The sequence below is a fragment of the Molothrus ater genome, chromosome 12, assembly GCF_012460135.2.
Source record: "Molothrus ater isolate BHLD 08-10-18 breed brown headed cowbird chromosome 12, BPBGC_Mater_1.1, whole genome shotgun sequence".
In the NCBI taxonomy this organism is placed as follows: domain Eukaryota; kingdom Metazoa; phylum Chordata; class Aves; order Passeriformes; family Icteridae; genus Molothrus; species Molothrus ater.
In genome coordinates, this window is record NC_050489.2 from 19305300 (window position 1) to 19327398 (window position 22099).

Below are 22099 nucleotides of genomic sequence, written 5' to 3' on the forward strand. Positions count from 1 at the left end.
CAGCAGCTGAGTCACAGCACCCAGCTCGAGGCTCAGTGTTATGACAGAGGAAGGAGCTCAGCTGACAGGACCAGCTGAATGGGCAGTGTCCAGTGAAGGAGCTCAGGAAAGGTCCTGGAATGCTGCTGGAGATGGCCTGAGGCATCTGCCTGGCTGTGATCAATCATGGGACACCCTCCAGCAGCACAGAGAGCTCTTTGTGCTTTCACTCTAACACAGCTCAGCAGAGCCTTTCAGGGCTTGGAAGTATCACAGAACATCTGCCAGCTGATCAGACTCTGCTCCTAATGAACTGGGGCATTCCCAAAGAGCAATTCTCATCTTTTTTTGACAGGAAATTTGATTTTTCTTTTTTTTTTTGACTTGAAAAGCTTAATTACACAACGAGATACAGGCATGGGTTTCTCTGTTCCTTTATTGTAGTTGCACTCTAATGTAACAGTGTAAAATGCAGCAGCTGAAGGGTTCTGTACATCAGGGAAAAACTCTGGGGAAGGGCCTGGACCCCAGGAAAACAAAAAGCATTCCCTGTTCCAGGTGTTGTCTGCAGACAGTGATTTCAGTTATGGTCAGGCAGGTAACACACATTAAATACACAACATCATAAAGGCCACAGAAATGAGATGCACAAAACAAACAAACAAACAAAAAAAAGCCAAGATGTGCCAGGAAATACAAGTTAAAACATCCCAAATTAAGGCATGAGGGGACCCTTCATCCAAAGCAGAATTCCAGTCCTCTAAAACCCTCTGGAGATCAAAGCAAACTCCAATTCTGGAGCTTCCAAAGGCAGGGGATGCCCTCCTGTCATCCCTGCCAGAAAAGGCAGCACAAAAGTGGGCAGGAATGCCTGGAGAGTGAAAGTTCTGGAATGCAGGAACAGGGACCAAACACCCCAACACCAGAGGAAGGTGTCCCCAGTGTGAAGTCAGCCAGGCCAGGGTGAGAGCAGCAGTTCAGAGGAATCCTGAAAGGCAGCTGGAATCAGACCAGCACAGACCCTCCACACCTCCTCCTCCTCCCTTTGCAGGGAGCTGTCCCACAATTATTCCTGTGCCAGTCTTTAACTGCTGGGACTTGCTGCCCCAGGAATGCCTCCCAGGGCAGTATTCACTAATAAAGTGACTCTTATGCAAGGAAAATACAAATGTGTGCTTTGACCCTTTTGTATTGTGCCACCCAAAAGAGCCCAAAAATTCCTTTTTAACTTAATTGTGCAAAATCAGCTCTAACCCAACAATCAAATAATTTTTCCTCACAGAACTGGATGAGAGAATAAGGCACAGGAATTCTATCCCATCTCTTGATTTAAACACAATTATTTTCCTAAAGTTTACATTCACAAGGTCAATAAAGTCATTGTAACAGGAAAGTTAGAACTGGAAACAAACAAACAAACAAACAAACCAACCTCAGTGTGTTCATTTCCAGATTAATTCCAACAATCTGCCCTGCAGCTGAGCTCCTGCCTGCCTTAAGGAGATGCTGAAACACTACACATAAATGCAGGACTCAAGAAACAGCAAAATAAATGTAAAACCCTGTAAAATTTCTTTTTGTAGCACAGTACAGTTATTTTTTTTTATCTACATTAACCCTGTTTTCAGATATTTGAAGTGATCAGTGCTATAATTGGAATTTCTTTATTTTATGTCAGTAAAAATAAGTGTGATTTGATGGAGATATGGACACAGCTTAACTGCATCACTGGGTAATTCACTATTCTCTAACAAAGCTTCCATGGCAATACTTGAACAAAGCAAATCTCTGTGAGAACTTGAAATAAATCTCTCTGAGAACTTGAACTGGATCACAGGGAAGGGAATATCCCACATCCCCTCTGATGAATGCAGGGGGGTTCAAAAGGGATTTACACATCCAGGAGGAAAATCTGATTGAAAGGAGCAAAGCATGGAGGGCTCAGTGGCTGTGAGGCTGCTCCAGAGCAGCTGGAGTTGAACACTTAAACCCTGGCAGTTCCCTAAAATAAGCTGGGTTTTGGGTTTGTTGGGAAAGCTGGATCAACTGGTGACTCTTCTCAGTGGATCAGAGAAATCCAAAACCTCAGTGGAAATGACAAGAGCAATTTAAAACTGAGCATTTAGAAAAGCTTTTTAAAAGATCCATTCATAAATGAGAAGGAGATTGATGCACCCACAGCCCAGTGCTGCTGAGGCAGCTCTGGTTTTAAATAGAAGGCAACATTAAGATGTCTTTGTATTACAATTTTTTCTATTAATGAGTAGAAAATATCTGAGCTGCTGCCATCTTTCTCCAGGTTCCTCCTCAGAAAGTGTCTGCAAGAACAGCACTGAATAAATATCTCAGACTTAATGACTGGATCATAATTATTATATATTCAGGCAAAAAGTAAAATAATTATTTTCCTGTTCCCTGGACTGTAGCTATTCCTTCCAGCTTTGTTTTGGAATGTATCATTCTCCAGCAAAATCATCACTGATGTGGTTTTGTAGCTGAAAATCTGAGTGATGATGGCAAAGCCTGCAGAGTTCAACTGAGATCATGGAATCAGAAAATCATGGAATGGTTTGGGTGGGAAAGGACCTGAAAGCTCATCCAGTGCCAGCCCTGCCATGGCAGGGACACCTTCCACTGTCCCAGGATAATCCCAGCCCCATCCAAAGGGAGATGGCACAACCAAGATGGAAATGTTCCCCAGACAGAGAGGGCTTGGGGGAACTGGTGAAACCAAAGAGCTCCACTGAATTCCCAACAGGAAAAATACCCTGCACTGGGAGAGAGGGAGATTCCCTTCCTTCCAGCACCCAGAGTCACTCAGTTGAAGTGGCCACACTGCAGGGACAAAGGCACAACTGTGGCACCAGAACAGCAGCCTGAGGTAGAGCTGTTGAGGAAGGAAAGGCAGGATCTGGGCACTCAACTGCTTCAAAACGTGATCTCAAACCCTTAAAAACATCAGGCTCACACTGAAAAGTGTTAAGGTGCTTTGAAACTGAATACTTGGACTTTAAAAAAACCAAAGTACCAATCTGAAAGGTCTGGATTTAGCATTGCCAAGCCAGGTTGTGGCTTCACTGAATCCCACCAGGAATCAAACAGAGGGAGGAAAGATTCCTGAAAAGATTCCTGAAAAACAACCCATGGAGATGACACAGACAGAGCTGCTCCTCATCAGAAATCTGGTGCAGGAATTTGATCTGCTAAATACAGGAGAGCATACAGGCCTGAGAGAAGATCAGGCTCAGTAGGATGTGAGAGGTCAGTGATCCCTGGGGCTGTTGGATCACAGCTCCTGGCAGGGCTGGGAGCTGGCAGCTCTCACAGCAGCTCTGCTTGGTCCACAAATCAATTCCAACCCCCACTGGACCTTGTTCCCATAAGGTGCCATAAAAACAAACTGGTCCCCAATGGTCCTGAAGCTGGCTAAGTGTTTTTATAGGAAAATACATCTTAAGGCAAAACTGAAGAGAGCACTGGTGCTCCCTGAGTTACTGAAATAAAAGCCCTTTCTCAGTTTTGTCCACCCTCTCCTAGCACTGGTTTTAGGAATTGGTTTGGGTTTTTGCCCTCCTAATCCCAAGGGAGGTTCAGCCTTATCTAATCTTGCCTTCTGTTGATGTGATCAGTTTCCTGGGATCAATTGAACATTTTCACCTAATTTGTTGTTCTTGCCAGTCTTGAGACACTGGTGAATTCTCCTCTCCTCCCTTCTCCTGATAGATTATTAACAGGGGAAAACAAAAGCTGCCAAAGCTTCTACAGTTGTTAAAAGGTTTTAGAAAAAGTCCTCTGGCTCCTGGTGTCCTTGCAGTGGGCATTCTGTGGCACCCACATCAAACACGGAATGTGCAGCCAACAGAATGGAAAGAGATCCTGGAAGTCATCTTTGCCCTTCTCCTCTCATCCAAGGAAAAAGGAAGAAGGTAAAATGTCTCTGAGACAAGCTAGTTCCCTTCCAGCTCTCTTCCCAAACATCAAACAATTCCCTAAAAGGACCTGATCAGTCCTGATACTTTTCTTTGCTTCCCACTTCTTCTTTCTTAAGAATTTTCACCCAGGATTACTAATTCATGCAAGGCACTGAAGGAGCATTTGGAGAAACACAGAACAATCCAGAGAAGGAGCAGGGGAGAAGCTCTCCTGTCCTTATCTTTATCTGTCTTAATAATTCCTTCTTGACCGCTGCCTCGGAACAAGTTAAGGGTTAAAATATCACTCACTTCTTAAAAAAAAAAAATCAAAACTAAAAACCCCAGAGCTTTCCTGGGGCCAGCCAAGGAAGGGCATGGACAGCAAGGGCAGTGCTGGGGCAGCTAGGGGCCGAGCTGGGGGCGGAAGGACGAGCGCACGGTGCGGTCCATCAGCGGCTGCAGCGGGCGGAAGTTGTCCACCATCCTCCTCTCCTCCTCCCCGTGCGACGAGAACAGCAGCGTCCTGAAGGCCTCCAGCTGGGAAGCACAAAGGGCCACTCCTGTCACCTCCCAGGAACCCCCCCACAGGGGGAATTCGTGGCAAAGGACAAGAGTTCATTCTCAGAGAGGGGAGTGAAATCAAAGGTAGTGCCAGGTTTGTGTTCTGAGGGGTTTTAGCAGCCACATCTGCTGATAAACATTGTCACCTTATCTACAGCAGCATGGAAGGTTTATCAGTCATCTGCTACCCTTAGGGAAATCAAATCCCAAATGTGGCACCAAAGGTAGTGCTAGGTTTGTGTTCTGAGGGGTTTTAGCAGCCACATCTGCTGGTATCCACACCAGCATGGAAGGGTTATCAGTCATCTGCTACCCTTAGGGAAATCAAATCCCAAATGTGGCACCAGGTTTGTGTTCTGAGGGCTTTTAGCAGCCACATCTGCTGATAAACATTGTCACCTTATCTACAGCAGCATGGAATTATCAGTCACCTGCTACCCTTAGGGAAATCAAAGCCCAAGTGTGGCACACCTGAGAGAGCTATTGCCACTGAAATACTTCACCCAACCTCTATTTACAGCCTCCCTGGCACCCAGAAAAGAGGGAACCCCAACAATGCCCAAGTTATTCTCCTCTCACTGGTTTGTAACTGGGGTTAAAATAAAGCAGCAGATCAGGTTCTAATGCTCACAAGGCCATTCCAATGGTAAATCACTGCTATGAGAGTAAAGAGCCAAGAAAAGAAAAAACTGAGAACAATTTCAATTTAAAGGAATGCCACACTCTGCCTGCAGTTCTCTGTTAACAATTTCCAGCTCACAAAATCCTCCCTTCTTCCCTTCCCTCCACTAAAAGGCAGCATCATGCTAAGGAGAGCAAAATTATAAGAATTCCAGTAAGTTCCTAAAACCCCCCAAATTTTCAAGGGTCAGCTTTCCAGAACTGTATGACAGATCAAGATAAAACTCTTGAGAATAGATGGAAAGGTTGAATCAAGCTGGAAAAACATCTTGGAGAGGTCTTTCAGTATTAGTGGCTGTTAATGCCAGGATTCCTCCCCAAATCCTGGGTTGAAACAGTCACAGATCTCTGAAAACACTGAGATTTTTTGTCTTTGCACAGAGAATTACTGGCAAACAACTGGTTCTGAGCATCTCTGTGGCAGCAAGAGGCGTGGTCTGAGAGGAAAATTGAGATTTACCTGATCCTCATCCACCTCGATCGGCTTCTTCTTAATGATCCACGTGACTGACTCGGTGAGGGGGGGAGTGGTCAAGGAGCCCGCATAGGTCCAGTAATCCGGGCAGGAAGGGAGCAGGCACGAGGGATCAAAGACATCAAACTCGATCACAGTGTCCTAAATGGCAGGGAAAAAACATTTTAAGGATGTTTTTAAGGTGTTTTGAGAAAAAAATTGACAGACAGTTGAAAAATATCTTGAGAGTGAGGTTTAAAAGTGTGTTGTGTGTGCATGGGAAATGGGGTGTTGGGAATATTAATGATGTTATTATTTTAAATCCCTCACATTTGGGTAAAATTGGATTTGAGGTGTAAGGGGCAGCTGCTGAGCAGACAGAAGTTAAATATTTCTGCTGTCCCCACAAGCCATTAGGAATTCAGTGCAGGAGAAACAAGGAGTGAGAAGGATCAGGGGCCTAAGGCTTTGTGGGAGCTGGGTGCAGCCAGGAAAAAGAGGGAACAAATGGTGGAATAAGTTCAGGTAGCTGTGCCAGATCCTTAAAAGACTGCAAACAAAAAGTGGTTTACTTTTCACCATGTGATTTTAGGCAGCAGGAACAGGCACTGAAGTTTAATTTAAATCAAATATTCCCATTTCCAGAATGTTCATTCCCACTCGTGGGATATATCAGGAGCTTCAAAACCCAGGATTTCCCACCCAAACATTGCACCCGGGGGAGTTTCAGGATATACTGGGGGATCTTGGCTTAGTTTCTTTTAAATTCACATGCTGTAAATGATATTATCACAATAGATGTACATTCAGATTTGGGGAGGTCTTCTGGCACTGAACTGACACGTTTGGTGTTTATCTGGCAGAGCTGTCACTGCTCTGATATAAAAACTTGTTTTATTTGGGTTTTACAATCTCCTTCACGTGAGAAGCAGTGGCACAGCGACTTCAGCTGGATGAGATTAGAAGTTGAAGTGGTCGATGTGGTTTTCTGAGTGTACTTTCAGAAGGGAGCAGGCAGGGGAAGTGGGAAATGCTGCTTCTGTCAGAGACTCAGCGCTCCCTCTCCTGGCAGGAGCCTGCCAGGAACGATCCCGTTCCCCCAGCAAAAATCCACTGTTTATAAAAAAGCGAATAACCTCCTCAAAGATCAGACAGAAATCAAAAAGCCTTAATCCCACAGTAAACAAACCCCCACTTCAAGCATGTCCTTGTAAGGGGAAACAATCTCGAAGAGCAGCATTTCTCCAAGAGGTCTGGAAAGCTTAAAGTGTCCAATTCCTCCTGAAAAATCACCTTCCCTTCCCACTTCCAAGGTGTCAAGGAGCCCCCCCAGTAACATTTAAGGAAGAAAGCTTTTCTGGGTGTCCTGGGGTTCTCCAAGTGTTCTTTCTGCTGGGTGGCAATGGCTGGGACACCTCAGAGCACTGACCTTGTGTCTGACGGCTGGCAGGGCATCCACCAGGGCTCTGCAGCCCCTCGTGCCGTGCTCCCAGCTGCAGGGACAGGGAGGGGGTGGAGAATCAACAAGATTGATCAATAATCAATCAGTTCTACCTATCAGCCTAAGTATTTTTTCATAAGCACAGGATATTTAGGGTTGGAAGGGAGCTCTGGAGATCATCCAGCCCAAGGCTGGAGGAGCACATTCAGCTGGGTCTGGAATGTCTGCACACAAGGAGATTCCATGTCCTCCCAGGGCAGCTGTTCCACCCTCAACAGAAAGTTCTTCACACTGAGGTGAAACTTTTTTAGTTTCTGGCCATTGCTCCTCATCCTGTCACTGGCACCATTGAACAGAGCCTGGCACCATCCTCTGACACCCCTTGGGAACATTGATGGGATTGATGGGATCCCCTCTCAGCCTTCCCTAAATTGCCCTAAATTGGCTTGAACAGAATGCAAACAGAAAGGCCCCACAGAACAAAATTACCTTTAAGAACACTCCAATAACAGCCAGACCATTCCCTTCCATCACAGCCTCCTCAAAACTCGGGTACTCCACAGCATTCCAGTGCACCAAATGCAGCTGAAAGAGGAGTGACAGTGAAGTCATGCCCTGCCCAGAGCACAGACACCACACCTGGCTGCTGATCCTGGCAGGGTGAGGCACTGCAGGGAGCTCCTCAGAAACCACAGAAATGAGGAACTAAGTGCTCTTGGTAAATAATGGTCCTTCCCTTCCTTTTTTGTCTTGCTTTAACCAATAGTTAGGACCCACCACATTTAAAAGAGGTTTAGCCTGTGGCAGTCTGCCTCCAGCAATGCTGGTCAAAGGCACTGACAAAGCTGGCTCTTCCATCTCTTTCCTCTCTTCCCAGGAGGAGCAGAGCACCCTGTCCTGCTGAGGAACATCCTCCTGCACACAACAATCCTCCTCTGCACTGCTGGCAGCCAATACATTGAGGGGTTTTGTGTGATAAATGAATACCCCAGCCCAAAACTTAGTCACAGTCTCCCTGTTAATGAGGATCTTGCCAAGCTGGCAGCAGCACCACGAACGCACCAACAGGAGAGAAACTCTCCTTAAAAATAACCCATCATCACTTGACAAATTCTTCTCCTTTGGCAAAGAACTGTGGTCAAAGCTGTCACAGTTTCACATTTTCACTGACTTCATCCTTTTTATTGATGTTTTCTTTCTTAGCAGTTACTTAAGTATCAAAGTTTTGCTATTTTAGTAACTGTTCATCAGTTGCAAACAGAAAATAAGGTGATGTTTTTTAAGAGTATGTGTTTGTTTCTCTGAAAAATTTAGTAACAATAAACAAAGTGATTTTTAACTTTCAGTAATGGGGCCAATGTCCAGTTTTCAGGCTGTTCTCCAGAAAACACAGAGAATTTTTATAGAATAAAACAGCAGATGAGCTGTAGCACTTCAAAATAAACTGCAATTCCTCAGTTGGGAGTTTTCACAGACACACCTGAGCTAAGCATTTGCATTGTTCAGGATTTCATCTCATACCTCAGCTGGGTAAAATTTACAGTCAACTGTGTGCTCTGAGCCCCAGTCATTGACAGCTCCCCAGTGGAAGTGGAACTGCTTTAGCCTGTACTGGTTTTCCAAGGGGCCTCCAACGATGACTAGAAAACAAAACAAGACACACACGTTAATAAATATGATTTAGAATTGCCCAGACCAGCCAGTCCTTGGAAAAAAATTGCCCATGAAAAAGTGCAAAGTGGAGCAACTCAAACAGTGCCTATCTACACTTTGCCATGACCAAGTTACTCAAGCAAACACATTCTGGTTCTCCCTGCACCAAACTGGAGATGAGTGAAGTCTCCTCATCCATCTCCCCTCGAGGGAATGTTTCCCAGGGGAAAACACCAAGGCTGGCACAGTCACAGTGGTGAGTGTCCCATTCTCACCCCTCTGTCAGAGCAGGAGTGTCAGGACTGCCTGTGACACATCTGTTCAATGTATTCAATGACATCCCTAGGAGGATCTGTGAAAAATGTTGACATTTCTCATGACAAGACTTCAAAAGGCAAATAATGCCAGACAAATCAGTATATTGAGTCAAAGGTTCAAGTCTCCTGCAAGCTACAAAAATCCCAACATCTTATTCTGCTTCAGCACAGCTTCCAGACTGCACAAGCAAAGGTCAGCCAGAAATGTGTTTTGTTGTGCCCACAAGCTGTTCAGGAAGGATTTAAACATCCAGTCTGCCACTGGGCAAGCTTCTGAAAGATTTAATGCCCTTTTCATCAAGGAGTAAAGGCAAAACTTCAGCCTTGTCTCCTGATTTCAGAAGGCCTCCCATCCTTCTGCAAACACATGAATGAAGTCCATGCCCAGCTTTCTGCTTCCACTCATTCCCTCCTACCTGGACCAAAACCATCCTGCAAAGTCATCTTGCTAATTATGAAATCAGAACATCTGATGAGATGAGAAACCCTAATTACTTCCAAGGGCTAATAACACTTATGGAATCAGGAACCCATTTAGGTTGGAAAAGAGCCTTTCCAAGGCTTCATCCAGCACTAAACCATCAGCAGCTGCTGATTTTTACTGAACTGTAGGACATGGGGAAGTTTTACAGCAAACTTTGGTATAAAGCACCTAATCCCAACACTGCTTTTGGAAATAAGTTAATCACTTCCATGCTAAGGAGAAAACAATGAGAGGCATTAAGAGATTTTCTTGTATTATTTTTTTTCCTGAGAGCCAGCCAGCAGGTTTGAAATCTGAACCAGACAGGCCTGTGTGTGAAAAGGGAATAAATGAAAAGGAGCTGTGCAAAGTGACATTGAATTCATTTCATCCCCTGCTGCTGAGCTCTGGGCATGAATGCAATGCTGACCATCACTGGGAGATGCCAATGCCCCATCCCTGGAAGTGTCCAAGGCCAGGCTGGACAGGTTTGGAGCAGCCTGGGGTAGTTGGAGGGTGTCCCTGCCCATGGCAGGGGGTGGAATGGGATCAGCTTTAGGATCCTCACCCAAACCATGCTGGGATTCTGTGCTGGAGAAGGGGTGGGATAAACACGTGGGTCACACAGCCAAGCCCCTCATAAGTGAAGTTTCTGTGCTCTAACACAATCCACTCCTGTGTATGTGATGATACAAACCCACAAGTGACTACAAATTTGTGTTATTAACCACATGCACCTGAGTGTTTACCTCACAAATAACTTTAGGCACAGACACATGTATGGACTCAGGGTCCTGCAGTGGCCACCAGAAAGTGACAGGAAACAAAGAGAAACTCCAGTCCCTTCAGAAGCATTTCCTCTCCAATTACAACCTTGACAATTTCAAAACACAACTGAAGTTTGAGGGGCTCTAACAACAAGAATCACATCAGGTGTTTCTTGCAGCCCTGGCTCTGGTTCAGCCTCGTTTCTGGTGGCACCACACACAGACAGACCACATGCTGTACATACCTTCCCCTCACCCTCTTCTTCCTCCTGCTCTACCTTCAGCTTTAGCCCAAGTCTTGCAAACCCCATCTCAGGATTCAGGCATTTTTGTCTATCCTGGGTGTCTTTCTCATCTTCTCTTTCGACTGTGGTGCTTTTGTTTGCTCCCAAGCTTTCTTCTCTGGATTTCTATGATTGTTAGACAGAAGCTGGCAGTGAGAAGAACCAGAAACAGCAAGAGTGAAGAAAGAAAGGTGGAGAAGAGAGGCAGGCACCTGAAAACTGGGGGTTATACAGCAACACCTCACTGTCTGTTGCTTCTCTGTCATTTTGGAGCCCTGGCACTGATTGATTGATGCCATCCTACCCTTCATGGACTTTAATTCATTTAAGGAAGGTGAGGAGGATGAAAAGGCAGCAAATGCTCCCAGGGAAAGATTTACCCCAAGGAAAGTCTCACAGACAAAGCAGGTAAGATCTTTCAGAGGTGAGCACCTGATGATTCCAGCCTTGCCTTTATGCCACAAAAACTGCTCCTGTGCAATTAAATATTGCATATTTCTGAGCCCCCTACTGGCAATTCCCCTTTCTGCTAAACACTTTTCAGGATCTTATCCTCAACAGATAGTGGGGTGTGGCTTGTAAAGCAAGAGGTTTTTTGATGAAAAGCAAAGCCAGTCTAAAGTTAGTAAATTAAAATTACTGATGAGGTAACAAGTGATGAGGTAACAGTCTGTCCTCTAACCCAACCTCACCGAAAAAAAAAAACAGCACTTCTTCATGACATCAGTGCTTAAATCAGCAAGGGCAAGGATATTCCCTCTTGGAAATGGATACTCCAAGTGAACAGCTAGAAACAAGGAAAACAAAACGAGCCCCAAACATCACTCGAGCTCCCTGCATTCCACCACCACCGTCTTTTGCTGCACTGTTTTATCAGCCTCTTTCCAAACATCACCACAAACGCTGGTGTTGTGCAGACCAAGTGTTTGTTTGTGTGCTGGAGGCTCCCTCCCCGAGGGCATTGCTAAATCCCTCAGGAAGCTGGAGGAGCTCTCATGGTCAGCAGTCATTTAAAACATAAACGGCTCCAATCCAACAGGTTCAAACTTGCTCAGGGTCCTTCAGTTTTTCCCTGCAGGACAAGCTGAGCAATCCTGCTTCACAACAGCCCTGACCAGTTGCTACCAGCTCACCCACCCATATGAAATACCTTTATATTCTGCAATATCCTTTGGTAAAGGCAGCTTTAGAAAGAACATGGACAGAAAATCTGGGATTTGGGAGCAATATCTTGATTTTAAGTCAATTTTTTACTCTGTTGAGCTGCTCAGGTCAGAGGTTTATTCACATGAAATTGCTGGAATGCATGGTTGGATTTTCCATGCACTCCTGCTTCCCCTAAAACAACAGAGATACACACACACACACACCTGCTCTCGAGGGCAGAGCCCAGTTTTATTTCATTCCCTAAAACCCCACAGAGATAAGTGTGTGTGCTTTCCAACTGCAACTCATTTGGCTGCTGATTATTTCAAGTGCAGTAAATATCTTTATTAACACCACAAAAGATAAATGGCAGATTACTTCAATAAAGAGCAGTGAGGGAATCAGGTTTCAAATTGAGTAAGTACACATAGAAATGACTGAAGATTGACTCGTGTGGGTAAAGTTTATTACAAAACATACAGGGCACTGAGGCTTGTGAAAGGAGTTTCAACATACAGCAGGGGATTTGTGCACAATGCCCATGGTAATAAAAACACTGTAAATGTGAAGTCTGTATGGAATTTCTTCATCATGATTCCCACCACTTTAAACCCAGCATTTTTTTACTGTACTTTCATTTTCAACATCAGGTCTTACATCACACAGGTGTTTCTCCTCTCTTAGCATTAACGAGACATTAAACAGATTTCCCCCCCCCCCCCCCCTGAGTTTTTACTCACTTGATTTATCAGTAGAATCATCAAACTCCACCAGGAAGGAGTAGCCATTGTTCCAGATGTGAAGACAGGTGGTGGGGTCATAGCTGATTTTCAGAGGCTTCAGGAAGGGATCATAAACGCTGTCCCTCCACTGGATGTTGATGGGAGACTGGCGGGTGCCTCCGGGAATTGTCAGCGGGCTCTGCCACAGCGGATGCACTGCAAGATGAGGGGCAGAGTCAGGCTGATGCAGAACACAGAACTTTCTGGCAAGGGTAGGTGCTGTGTCACCAAAGGCTAATTCGAGTCAGCTGGTGCCCAGGAAAGCAAAAGAAAAATAAAACATTCCAGCTGCATGACTCAAAGCCAAACAGGAAAGCGCAGTAATTTGACTTAGAACCATGTCAGTACCTTCTGCCTTTGCAGAATGCTCTGCAAAGAAATTGTCCCCTTATTTCTCAGAGAGAATGTTTCCCTATTTTAAGGCTGCTTTGTTTACACACCAGCACCATCAGCTGAGCTGGGAGCGCTCCAGACATGGGATAATTCCCAGTGGGAAGCAAAACATTCTCTAGAAGAAAACACAAGCAGAGGGGTTACCCCACAAAGGGGGGGTTCAAAGCTCCTGCAGCAGGAGCTAACCCCAACCACGCCAATCCTGACCAAACTGCTTCGTGCAGATAGCTCCTGTCAAACCCAAACCCAGAAATTGTGGGGACCGCTTGGGTCTGGCACAAGCAGGACAGGTACATGAATGGTTTCCACAGGATTTTGTTCTGCTTAAAACCAGAACTGCCACCTGTGTGGAGCTGTTCACCCGGTGACCCGCACGCAGCGCCTCTGCCGAACCCCAAATCACGATGCTTCGAGCATCACTTTACAGGCTACTTCACTAGACACCACTGCTCAGGGTCTTCTAAACGAGCAATTGAAAAGAAATTAAACCTTCAAACCACTCGCACGAGGGATGACCGAAAAACTTCCCTCCCGCCCCGCTTTCCCTCAGTGAGGCGCAAACTGCGGAGCTCCGTAAGGTCAACTCAGGCAAAGGCGGCGCAAAACACTCCCTGCATTTATTTAAAACACCGCCACTTCCTGATGCTTCAGCCGAGGACAAAGCCAGGCAGAGCTCGGTGTCTCCCTTTCCTACACAGAGCTGGGCAGCGATGGCGGGACAGCGGCAGGGCGGGCAGGGGGGCTGAGGGACAGCGGCACTCACGGGCGTCTCGCAGGCGGTAGGAGCAGCAGGCGCCGAGGCTGCACCGGCGGCTGCCCCGCCGTGGGGAGCAGGACGAGGAGGACGAGGAGGAGGTGACGGCGGCCGCCCAAGCGCGGCGGAGCAGCGGCAGCATCGCGGCGGAGATCGCGGAGCCGCCGCCCAGCCCAGCCCAGCCCGGCGCGGCCCCTTCCGGCACGGCCTCCCCGCCATGGCCCGGGGGCGGGCTGGGCCTGCCCTCGGCGGCTCCTCGTGCTGGGACAGCCCCGGAGCAGCGGCAGCGGGGCCGTGCAGGGTGGGGATGGAAATGTCCCGTGCTCAGGGTGGGCCCCGTGACCCTGTCAACAGCGCGTCCCCTCACATCGAAAGGGATTCCTTCGCACCGAGAACATCCCTTCAAGAGTACTGCCTCACCCGAAAGTGTCCTCACACCAAAATAGTATTTACTCCCTCACACCGAAGCATTTCTCCTTTATCAAGTGTTTTCCCTCTCACAGAGTATTTATTCCCTCACATCAAAAGGGATTCTTCACATCGAGAACATCCCCTCACCCAAAAGTGTCCCCTCACACCAAAATAGTATTTACTCCTCACACCGAAGCATTTCTCCTTTATCAAGTGTTTTCCCTCACAGAGCATTTACTCCTTCACATCAAAAGTGATTCTTTCTCATTGACTACATCCCCTCACACCAAATGAGCATTGCCTCACATCAAAAGCACATCTCCTCACACCAAAACAGTCTTCTGTTTCTCCTTTATCAAGTGTTTTCCCTCACATAGAGTATTTATTTATTCCCTCACATCAAAAGCGATTCTTTCGCATCAAGTACATCCCCTTACACCCAATGAGCATCACCTCACATCAAAAGCACATCACCTCACATCAAAATAGTATTTATTCCCTCACATCAAAATAGTATTTACTCCCTCACACCAAAGTAATTCTCCTCACACCAAGTGCATCCCCTAGCACCAAAATAGTGTTTATGCCCTCACAGCCAAAAAAATGCACAGAGGTGAATGGCCCTGGCACAGCACAGTCCCTTCTCCAAGCCACACTTGAAAAAGTTATGAAAAGTTAATATTTACATTTACTTTTTTTGGCTGTCAGAAAGGCAAGAGGCCAAAATAGTCCCACCTTGGACGGTGAAAGGGTCAACTCAACTGAACTCAGTGTTCACCCGACACTGCCCGAGGCAGAGACATCTCAATGGAACTGGTTAAAACCTTCATCACTCCTTCTGTTCCAGCTGCCAGTAAGGAACACATAGCAAAAAATAAAATTAAAGGAAAAAAAGGAAAGCCTGTAGAAAGCTGAAAGCATCAGTGAGAGCACAGAGATAAAGCAAGAGCTTTAATTTTTGCCAGTTCTCTTGGGCAGCCAGGAGCAGAAGACCACCCTTCAATCTTGCTGTACAATCGTATTTCTTAATTACTCTCTTAAAATAATTTTGAAAATCTGCATTTCTCTTTTGGAGATTTTTTTTTACCTCTTACTTTTGAATTTTCACAAGGAACCTGATGTAACACTGAGAATGTTTTACTGAAATGAACACAGGACCAGATACTCAAGCAGAGTCAAGCAAGAAGTGTTTGCCCTGTTTTACCAACATTGCATAAGAAGTTTCCATTGCATTCACAATATAACATGTTTAAAGTACTAAGTTGAGTAAGAGCAGGTTGAAATCTGACCAACAATTTGCTTTGAGTGGCTGCATGATCACAAACAGATCATCAGGAGATGTACAAACAGCTTCTGATGTCAGGATGTTAAACTGGGTTTAAATTTCATTTTACTTCCTCCCTGCAGTCTTTTTTGTCTAGCAAAACTGCAAGCAAAAGAATTTTTGGTTTGACTCCCAACATTTTTTAGGGTGACTAATTTACTATTCTCAATTCTCAGAATGCATCCTGTGGCTTAAAAAGATGCACAATCAATGAGATTGAAAAGACCTGCTGCCATAAAGATCATGATTCAGTCAGGCTTAATCACAGTTTAACAGCCTATTGATCATGGTTAGGCAGCTCCTGGTCATCATGACAGAGCAGATGGGCTTCAGGTGTTTTATATTCAGCATCAACAAGAGATAGTGAGGCTTATTCTCATCTACCAACAAACCTCTGTCATCCCTCCACCAGTCTCCCTCTGTCCATTCTTCCAGGATGTACCCTCTAAATACAACTGATAACCTTGGGCAGCTTCGAAATTACATCTACACCTGGTTGTGTAATTACAGAAATCACAGAAAATTACAACCATCCCTTTTCTGTATGTTAAAGCTGATGAAACAAAAGGCCTCAAACTCCACTGCTTTATATTCTGCCATTAAGACAACCCAATTTCATTAAGCTTTTTGGTGGTTTGATCCTGCAAGGTTTTGAAAAATGAAAAGTTTTTTTACAGAGATTTTCACTAAGCTGAACAGAGCAAGTCGCGTCTTGTGGGCTGAACTACACGACAAAAAGGAAGTTTATGACACACTCTCAGCAACGATGGGCTGGTGAAGTACAAAACCAAAAAGAAATAACTTCGACCTGCAACACTTTTATTTCCCTCCTGTATCACTCACAGAACCTCCGTCCAGTTTTTTACATGTGCTTGGTACTTCTTTCTGAGCATGAAGTTCAGTAAAACTCAGTAAAACTTCAGGATAGGGACCAAGATCCAGATGAAAATAAAGGTTTTAATATTTGAAAAGAACCTGTTGAATCAAGTGCTTTGATTTCTCTACAAATGAGATAAACCAGGGCAAACAGTGCAGTGGGAAGAGCTGAGAAACCCCACCCAGGGGAAGGAAATAAAGCCCTGTTTACCATAGCAACACATTCTGAACAAGAAAATAAAATATACAGGTTGCTGAAACTCAGTAAAGAACCCTTTTAAACTTTAAAGGAGCACAGCTCTGCTTCAGCCACGGGAACCAAATATTGCAGAGGAAATCCAACATAGGTTGATTCCCTTGAAGCTTTTTTGGTCTGAATCAAGATTTTGGAGGATAACAGCACTGCTTGGCTCAGGCCCATCGTGACAAGGTGCTGAAAGTGCTGCTGAGTTGATGTCAGATGGGGGCTGTGATTTAGGCCAGTTTATTGATAAACAGCCCAGAGCTTTTTATCAAACAGATGTAGCTGACAGGGTGCTCCCAGCTCGACAGGGGAGCACAGCAGATTGGGAAACGCTGAGTTTTCCTCTGCCTCCAGAGTGCTTGGCTGAGATAGGAGCCTGGCTGAGGAGGCAGTGGCTGAGCCCAGATAAGGGGGAGGTAATTCCAGCTGGAGAGGTAAAGCAAACAGAGGCTTTATCTTCTCCTGTATAAAAAACACTTGCTGAAATTATGCATGCAGGCTTAGGAACTCAGTGTGGAAAGGGCTTTGAAGAGAGCTCCTGGACAATTTGGGGAGGCACTGCAGTTGTGTGTGCAGGCCTGGAGATGGCACACCTGGATTGTGTGGCTCTGCAGGACTTGTACAATTCTTTGGGGAAAAAAAAAATCCTAAAACTTGAAGGATTCTGCTTTTCTTGTAACTACTTCTAGAAGGGCAAGAAAGGAAAAATTCATTCGGGTCTGCTCTGCTAATAATTACTAAATTAGGCTTAAAAGTCCCCACGGAGAGCATTTCCAGCAATTATTCTGAAAAATGAATGTCCAAATGCTCCACCTCCATGTGTCATTACAAGATACCTCAGAGCTCGGCACAGACACTCCCTGGCCCTCCACACCACTGGGAATTTTGGCATCCATGCCACGATCCTCCCCAGTGTTTCTACAGTGAAGAGCAGGAAAAGCCCTTTGTCCTTGCAGGGTCACAAGGGGAATCCAGAAGCTGCAGAAACTGTCAGCCTTGGCGTTGTTTAACCCTGGTGTGAGTAACTGTGGAGTAACCCCCAGGCTGCCTCACTCAGAGCTCCCATCCGCTCCCTGCCTGCCAAAAACAGCCATTCCAAAGACAGGGATTTCCCAAATCAGTTTGTTTTGGCATTTCCTGCATGAATGGCACAGAGGAGAGAAAGGTTGAAGGAGTAAACAGTATCTGGCTCAATTGAAAAGAGGAATGTGAGTAAAAATTAACAACCAATTGTGGCTGATTCAATCAGCCGTGGTGTTTGGATGGAACAAACTGGCTGATCTCTCCTTGGAATGGGATCCCCTCTTACCCTGGGTAACCATGAAATGTTCAAGGAGGAGCCCAGCTCTGTTCTTTGGCAGAAGTTATTATGCTGAACAAATTTACAGAGGATAAAATAAGAAACAAAAGGTTTTTCTAGCTCTAAGAAATTACTCTTTGCTATTCTCCAGCTGACATTATCTGCACAGCAGTGAGTAGACACAATCTCTGGCAGGCCCCACATTATCTGAAAGCAAGTTAATCAGTATTTTAAATAACTAAATCTTTAACATCCTCCAGGAGTATCTTGCACTTCAAAGTGATTTATTGGAGGTCTGTGCAGCACATTTGGAGGGGTTTGTGGCTTGTTCTAGGCCTCATTTTCCAAATCAAACATTGCAGTGGCTATGAAATTCCAAGTCAGAATCAATTTGTACTAAATGTGTTTTGAATTATGCTCATGAACAGTTTTCATTGAAAGCAGCCAAGCCTCCCAAGTAATGATTGCTTTTTGCCACAGGTTGGAGTCACAAAAATCCTGGTGCCACTGACAGCAGAAATAAAGAACAAAGTGGAACCCTGAAATTCCACCAAGTATTTTCACTTCTTTCATTCTATCCGCTCTTTTTTTTCTTCACTCTTTCAGTCACGTTCCCAAATCCCCCTTTTTAATTCCCCAACAAATAAGAACAACACTCGACCTCACCAGCTCTCTGCCCACCCAGCCTCCCCCGTTTCTCAGCGATTCGGGGGAGATGCCGTGACTTACAGGCAGCGTTCCTGCTGTTCGTCCGGGAGCAGGCAGCCAGGCTGCAGGGCCGTGCCGGCACCGCCCGGAGGGGCTGCAGCAGCTTGGAGAGGCGGCCCAGGGCTGCCACCTTCACCCCGCTCATCGCTGCCGGGGCTCTGCAAACCTTCCCTGCGCTCCCAGCAGAGCCTCCCAGCCCAGCAGCATCACAGACTCAAACCCACATGGGTGCAGAGCTCCACTGAGGGGTGCCCAGGCTTCTTTATAAATAATTTTGAGAGCACCCTTTGCTGGTTAAGAGGTGGAGCCAACCCAGGAGTTAATTTTCAACTTGTCCCTGCACTGTCGTCTTCATTGGCTCTGCATTCTCTCCAGAGGCTGGCTAGTTGATGATTATTCCACATGTGCTTCCCAGAGGTGCTTTTTCCCCCCCCATCTAGTTCCAGGAACACAGAAGGGTTGCAGAAAACTCCTCTTTGGTATGCAAGGAGAAAGTTCTTATCACTCCTTAGTGCATACACGCTGTGAATTTGAATAGTTGTATATTTGAATACTGACAGCCAAGAGATGCTGTCAGGAACAGCTGAAATGCCCCGAGCTGGTGCTCGAAGTGAGGGATTCCCAAAATCCAGCAGCTATGCAAGGCTGGGCCCAGGAAAGGAAACATTGCAGCTCTGAGCATTTTCTCCAGGCAGCATTGCAGCCTCCAGGCAAGGAGCTGCAGAACAAGGGATGCCAACAACAAGTTTTGTTACAAAAACATCCCCTGATTTTGTACAGGCTAAAAATATTAACATAAGGACCCATAATTATTCATCTGCTCACACTTGGACCCAGCTCAAATTTTTGTTTCAGAGAGGATGGAGGGAGATGCTTTCCTGACCCATATTTCTCAGAGACAAGAACAAGAATGTTGCTCTCTTGCTGTTTCCACGGGCACTTCCAGCAACTTTGTTATGTGAAAATCCTCCCTGGAAATCCCACACTTTAATTTTCTTTGGGATGTTTGCTCTTCCTTCGACTGAAAAAAATCCACATCAATGACACAAACACAGCCAAGTCAGAGCCGCAGTTTTTCAGGCCAAGCACAGAAACAGAGGAAAGGAATTATTCCCATAAAAATTTCCCAATATTTCAGATTATTACCAGCCAAATAGGAATGAAGATGAGGAGCCATTGAAGATGGAATTATCCCTTCCAAGGACAGGGAGGCAAGGATGACACAGCAAAGGGTCCCCTGGCATTCCCAGCCTCTGTGAGTGACAAAATGACAAACCAAGTCCAAGGTCCAACCCAGGAGCACAGGGAGGAGCAAAAGGAGAGAACAGCGGAGTTAAGCAGCAGAAAATATCCCAATTCCTTCCCAGAGACACAAACAAAGACAAACCTGAGGCCAAAAACCCCAGCAGCAGAGCTGAGGCTTAAATAGTCTCCTGGCCCCATCGTGGTGGGTGGAGGTTGCAGGTGAGGATTATGGGGTCATTAACACTTAATTAAAGAATCCCTCTGGCTCATGACAAAATGAAAGTATTTACACAACCCATGTGATTCTTTTTCTCCATTAAATACCTGAATGGCTACACTTCAAAAACTCCAGAATCCATGAATGACAGAGCAAGAAGTGCTAATGATAACAGTGTTAACATTCTACCTTTAAGCCCTACAATTTTCTTAATTTATAAATTACCCTTGAAATCTTTTCAGTGGTTTTGTTTGTGTTCTGTTGGGGGTTTTAATTTATTTTTAATAAACTGCTGGTTTGAATTAGAAACCATTTGATGACATTTTCATGAAACATCTGCCTGTGTGCCATCTCTTATCACAGGGTGTCAGGGCAGGTCTCAGGCTCAGGGAATCCTCTTTGGTAGCCTGAAGTGGCCAGCTGAGCTGTGCTATTTATTATTCCAACCCCTCCTGTTTCACAGAGTCTTCCTTCCTGCCTGTCATTTATTCCCTGAGCTGCCAGCACTGCCTGTATTGGCAGCTCTGAGTTCTGCCCAGAGAACTGAAACATCAAGTGTTCTTCATCATTGGGTAATGTGACTGCACACAATGAAAATGGGCTTCTTTTTCTTCACAGAAATAAAACCAGGGAAAATTTAGAATTTTCTTGCTGTCACCCATCTGACTTTTGCTGTCAGTGCCTCCAGACTGAGTGGAAAGGATCAATAATTGGGATTTTTTTACTAGAGCATTGCAGCACCTAGTTGTTTTTATATTACCACTGTTCAGATTAATTGTGTTAATTGCAGATGGAAAATCACCTCCTCCCTGCAGTGTGTCCAAGGAATCTGATCCCCAGGCATCCTGCTTGGAAGGCTGTTCCTGCCCTAGTGATGTAGGTCAAACCCAGTAATTCAACAAAAAATACAGTGTTACAGCTTTACTGTAGTTAGCTTTCATGGAAGTGATTTAATAATGAACATTTTCCTCACCTAATTATTGTCTAATTAGGTAAGGACACTCAGTCAAGTTGTGGGAAGCTGCTGAGGAGTGGAAATCTCTATGGAGTGACTAAAAATATGACTCAGTGCAGGTTCCCCACAGGAGCCAGGCCATCCCTGGATGCCTTTGCCCCTCATTTCCCTGAGGATTGGCTCACACTCCCCATGGTAGATTTTTACTTGAGGAGAGCTTTTTTTTTGTAATGTCCACATTTTGCTGGGACACTTCATCCAGCTGAGCTCAGAGGCCTGGGAACCACCTCTGCTTTTCATTCTCTCTCTTGCATTGGAGTCCCCAAAGAGGAGAGAACATTCCAGATTTGTCCCCATGAATGCTGAACGGGAGGAATTCCTGAGATGTGCTGGGAAGTTCTGATGGACCTTCATCCCATGGATGAAGTCCATGGACCTTCATCCCTGCCAGGGAGCACTCCAGGATTTACTGGAGAACACCTGGAACGGGAGAAAAACTCTGTCTCCAGAGCTTTGCAGTGCCCAGCTTGTAGGGAAATGCAGGATTTCACCATCCCAAGGGCTGGAATTTGCCTCTGGATGAGGTTCTGGCTGACCTGGGTTGCCCTGAAGAGCAGCCCTGCCTTCCTGCCTCTGCCACGTGGAGCTGTGTGGAAATGTGCTCAGGGACATCCTGCCACCCTGGCCACAGCTGGGCATCTCCACTCAGTTTATTTTACCTCTCACATCTGAAACGTTGGAGTTAAAAATAATTTTGGAGGTGTTGAAATGGATGCATGTCTGGAATGAGGAGATTGTGAAATTCTGCTTAGAATCATAGAAGGATAAAATCCTCTAAAATCTGTAGGTGGAATGATTCCCCTTCAGGCTTTGATAATCCCCCCAAAAGCACTCAGATGATAATGGTACCTGACCAAATCAACGTGGTCTGGGGCAAACCTGAGCACAGCTGGGCAAATCTCAGCTGTGTTGGGGAGGTAAAAGGGCAGAGAAGAAGAGAGATCTTCTTCTGGATTCTTCTTCTCTTCTCTCACAGGATCTGTGAGAAATCTGGAAGATCCCAGCCAGGCAAAGTCTAAACACAGGGCTTGTGCCTGGGGCACATTTCTCAGAAGGGAAGGAGCCTCCCATCATTTGTTTTTTGGTTCTTTTTTCTCCCAGGATGTGTCCAGGGAGATGGAGGAGTCTGTAAATAAATAAGAGAACACTGAGGTCATGCCTGACCCTTCT

At 45.6% G+C, this 22099-nt stretch overlaps 1 protein-coding gene across 1 annotated transcript; it reads right to left on the reverse strand.

Annotated features, from left to right (window-relative positions):
- Window positions 1–397: 397 nt before the first annotated feature.
- On the reverse strand, window positions 398–13752 carry CA5A (carbonic anhydrase 5A). Its single transcript, XM_036390455.2, is given in 8 exon segments — window positions 398–4430; window positions 5596–5751; window positions 7019–7054; window positions 7056–7082; window positions 7520–7615; window positions 8552–8670; window positions 12401–12598; window positions 13599–13752. Coding segments are annotated over 8 exon segments (900 nt in total). The 5' UTR covers window positions 13732–13752; the 3' UTR covers window positions 398–4295.
- Between the last annotated feature and the right edge of the window lie 8347 nt (window positions 13753–22099).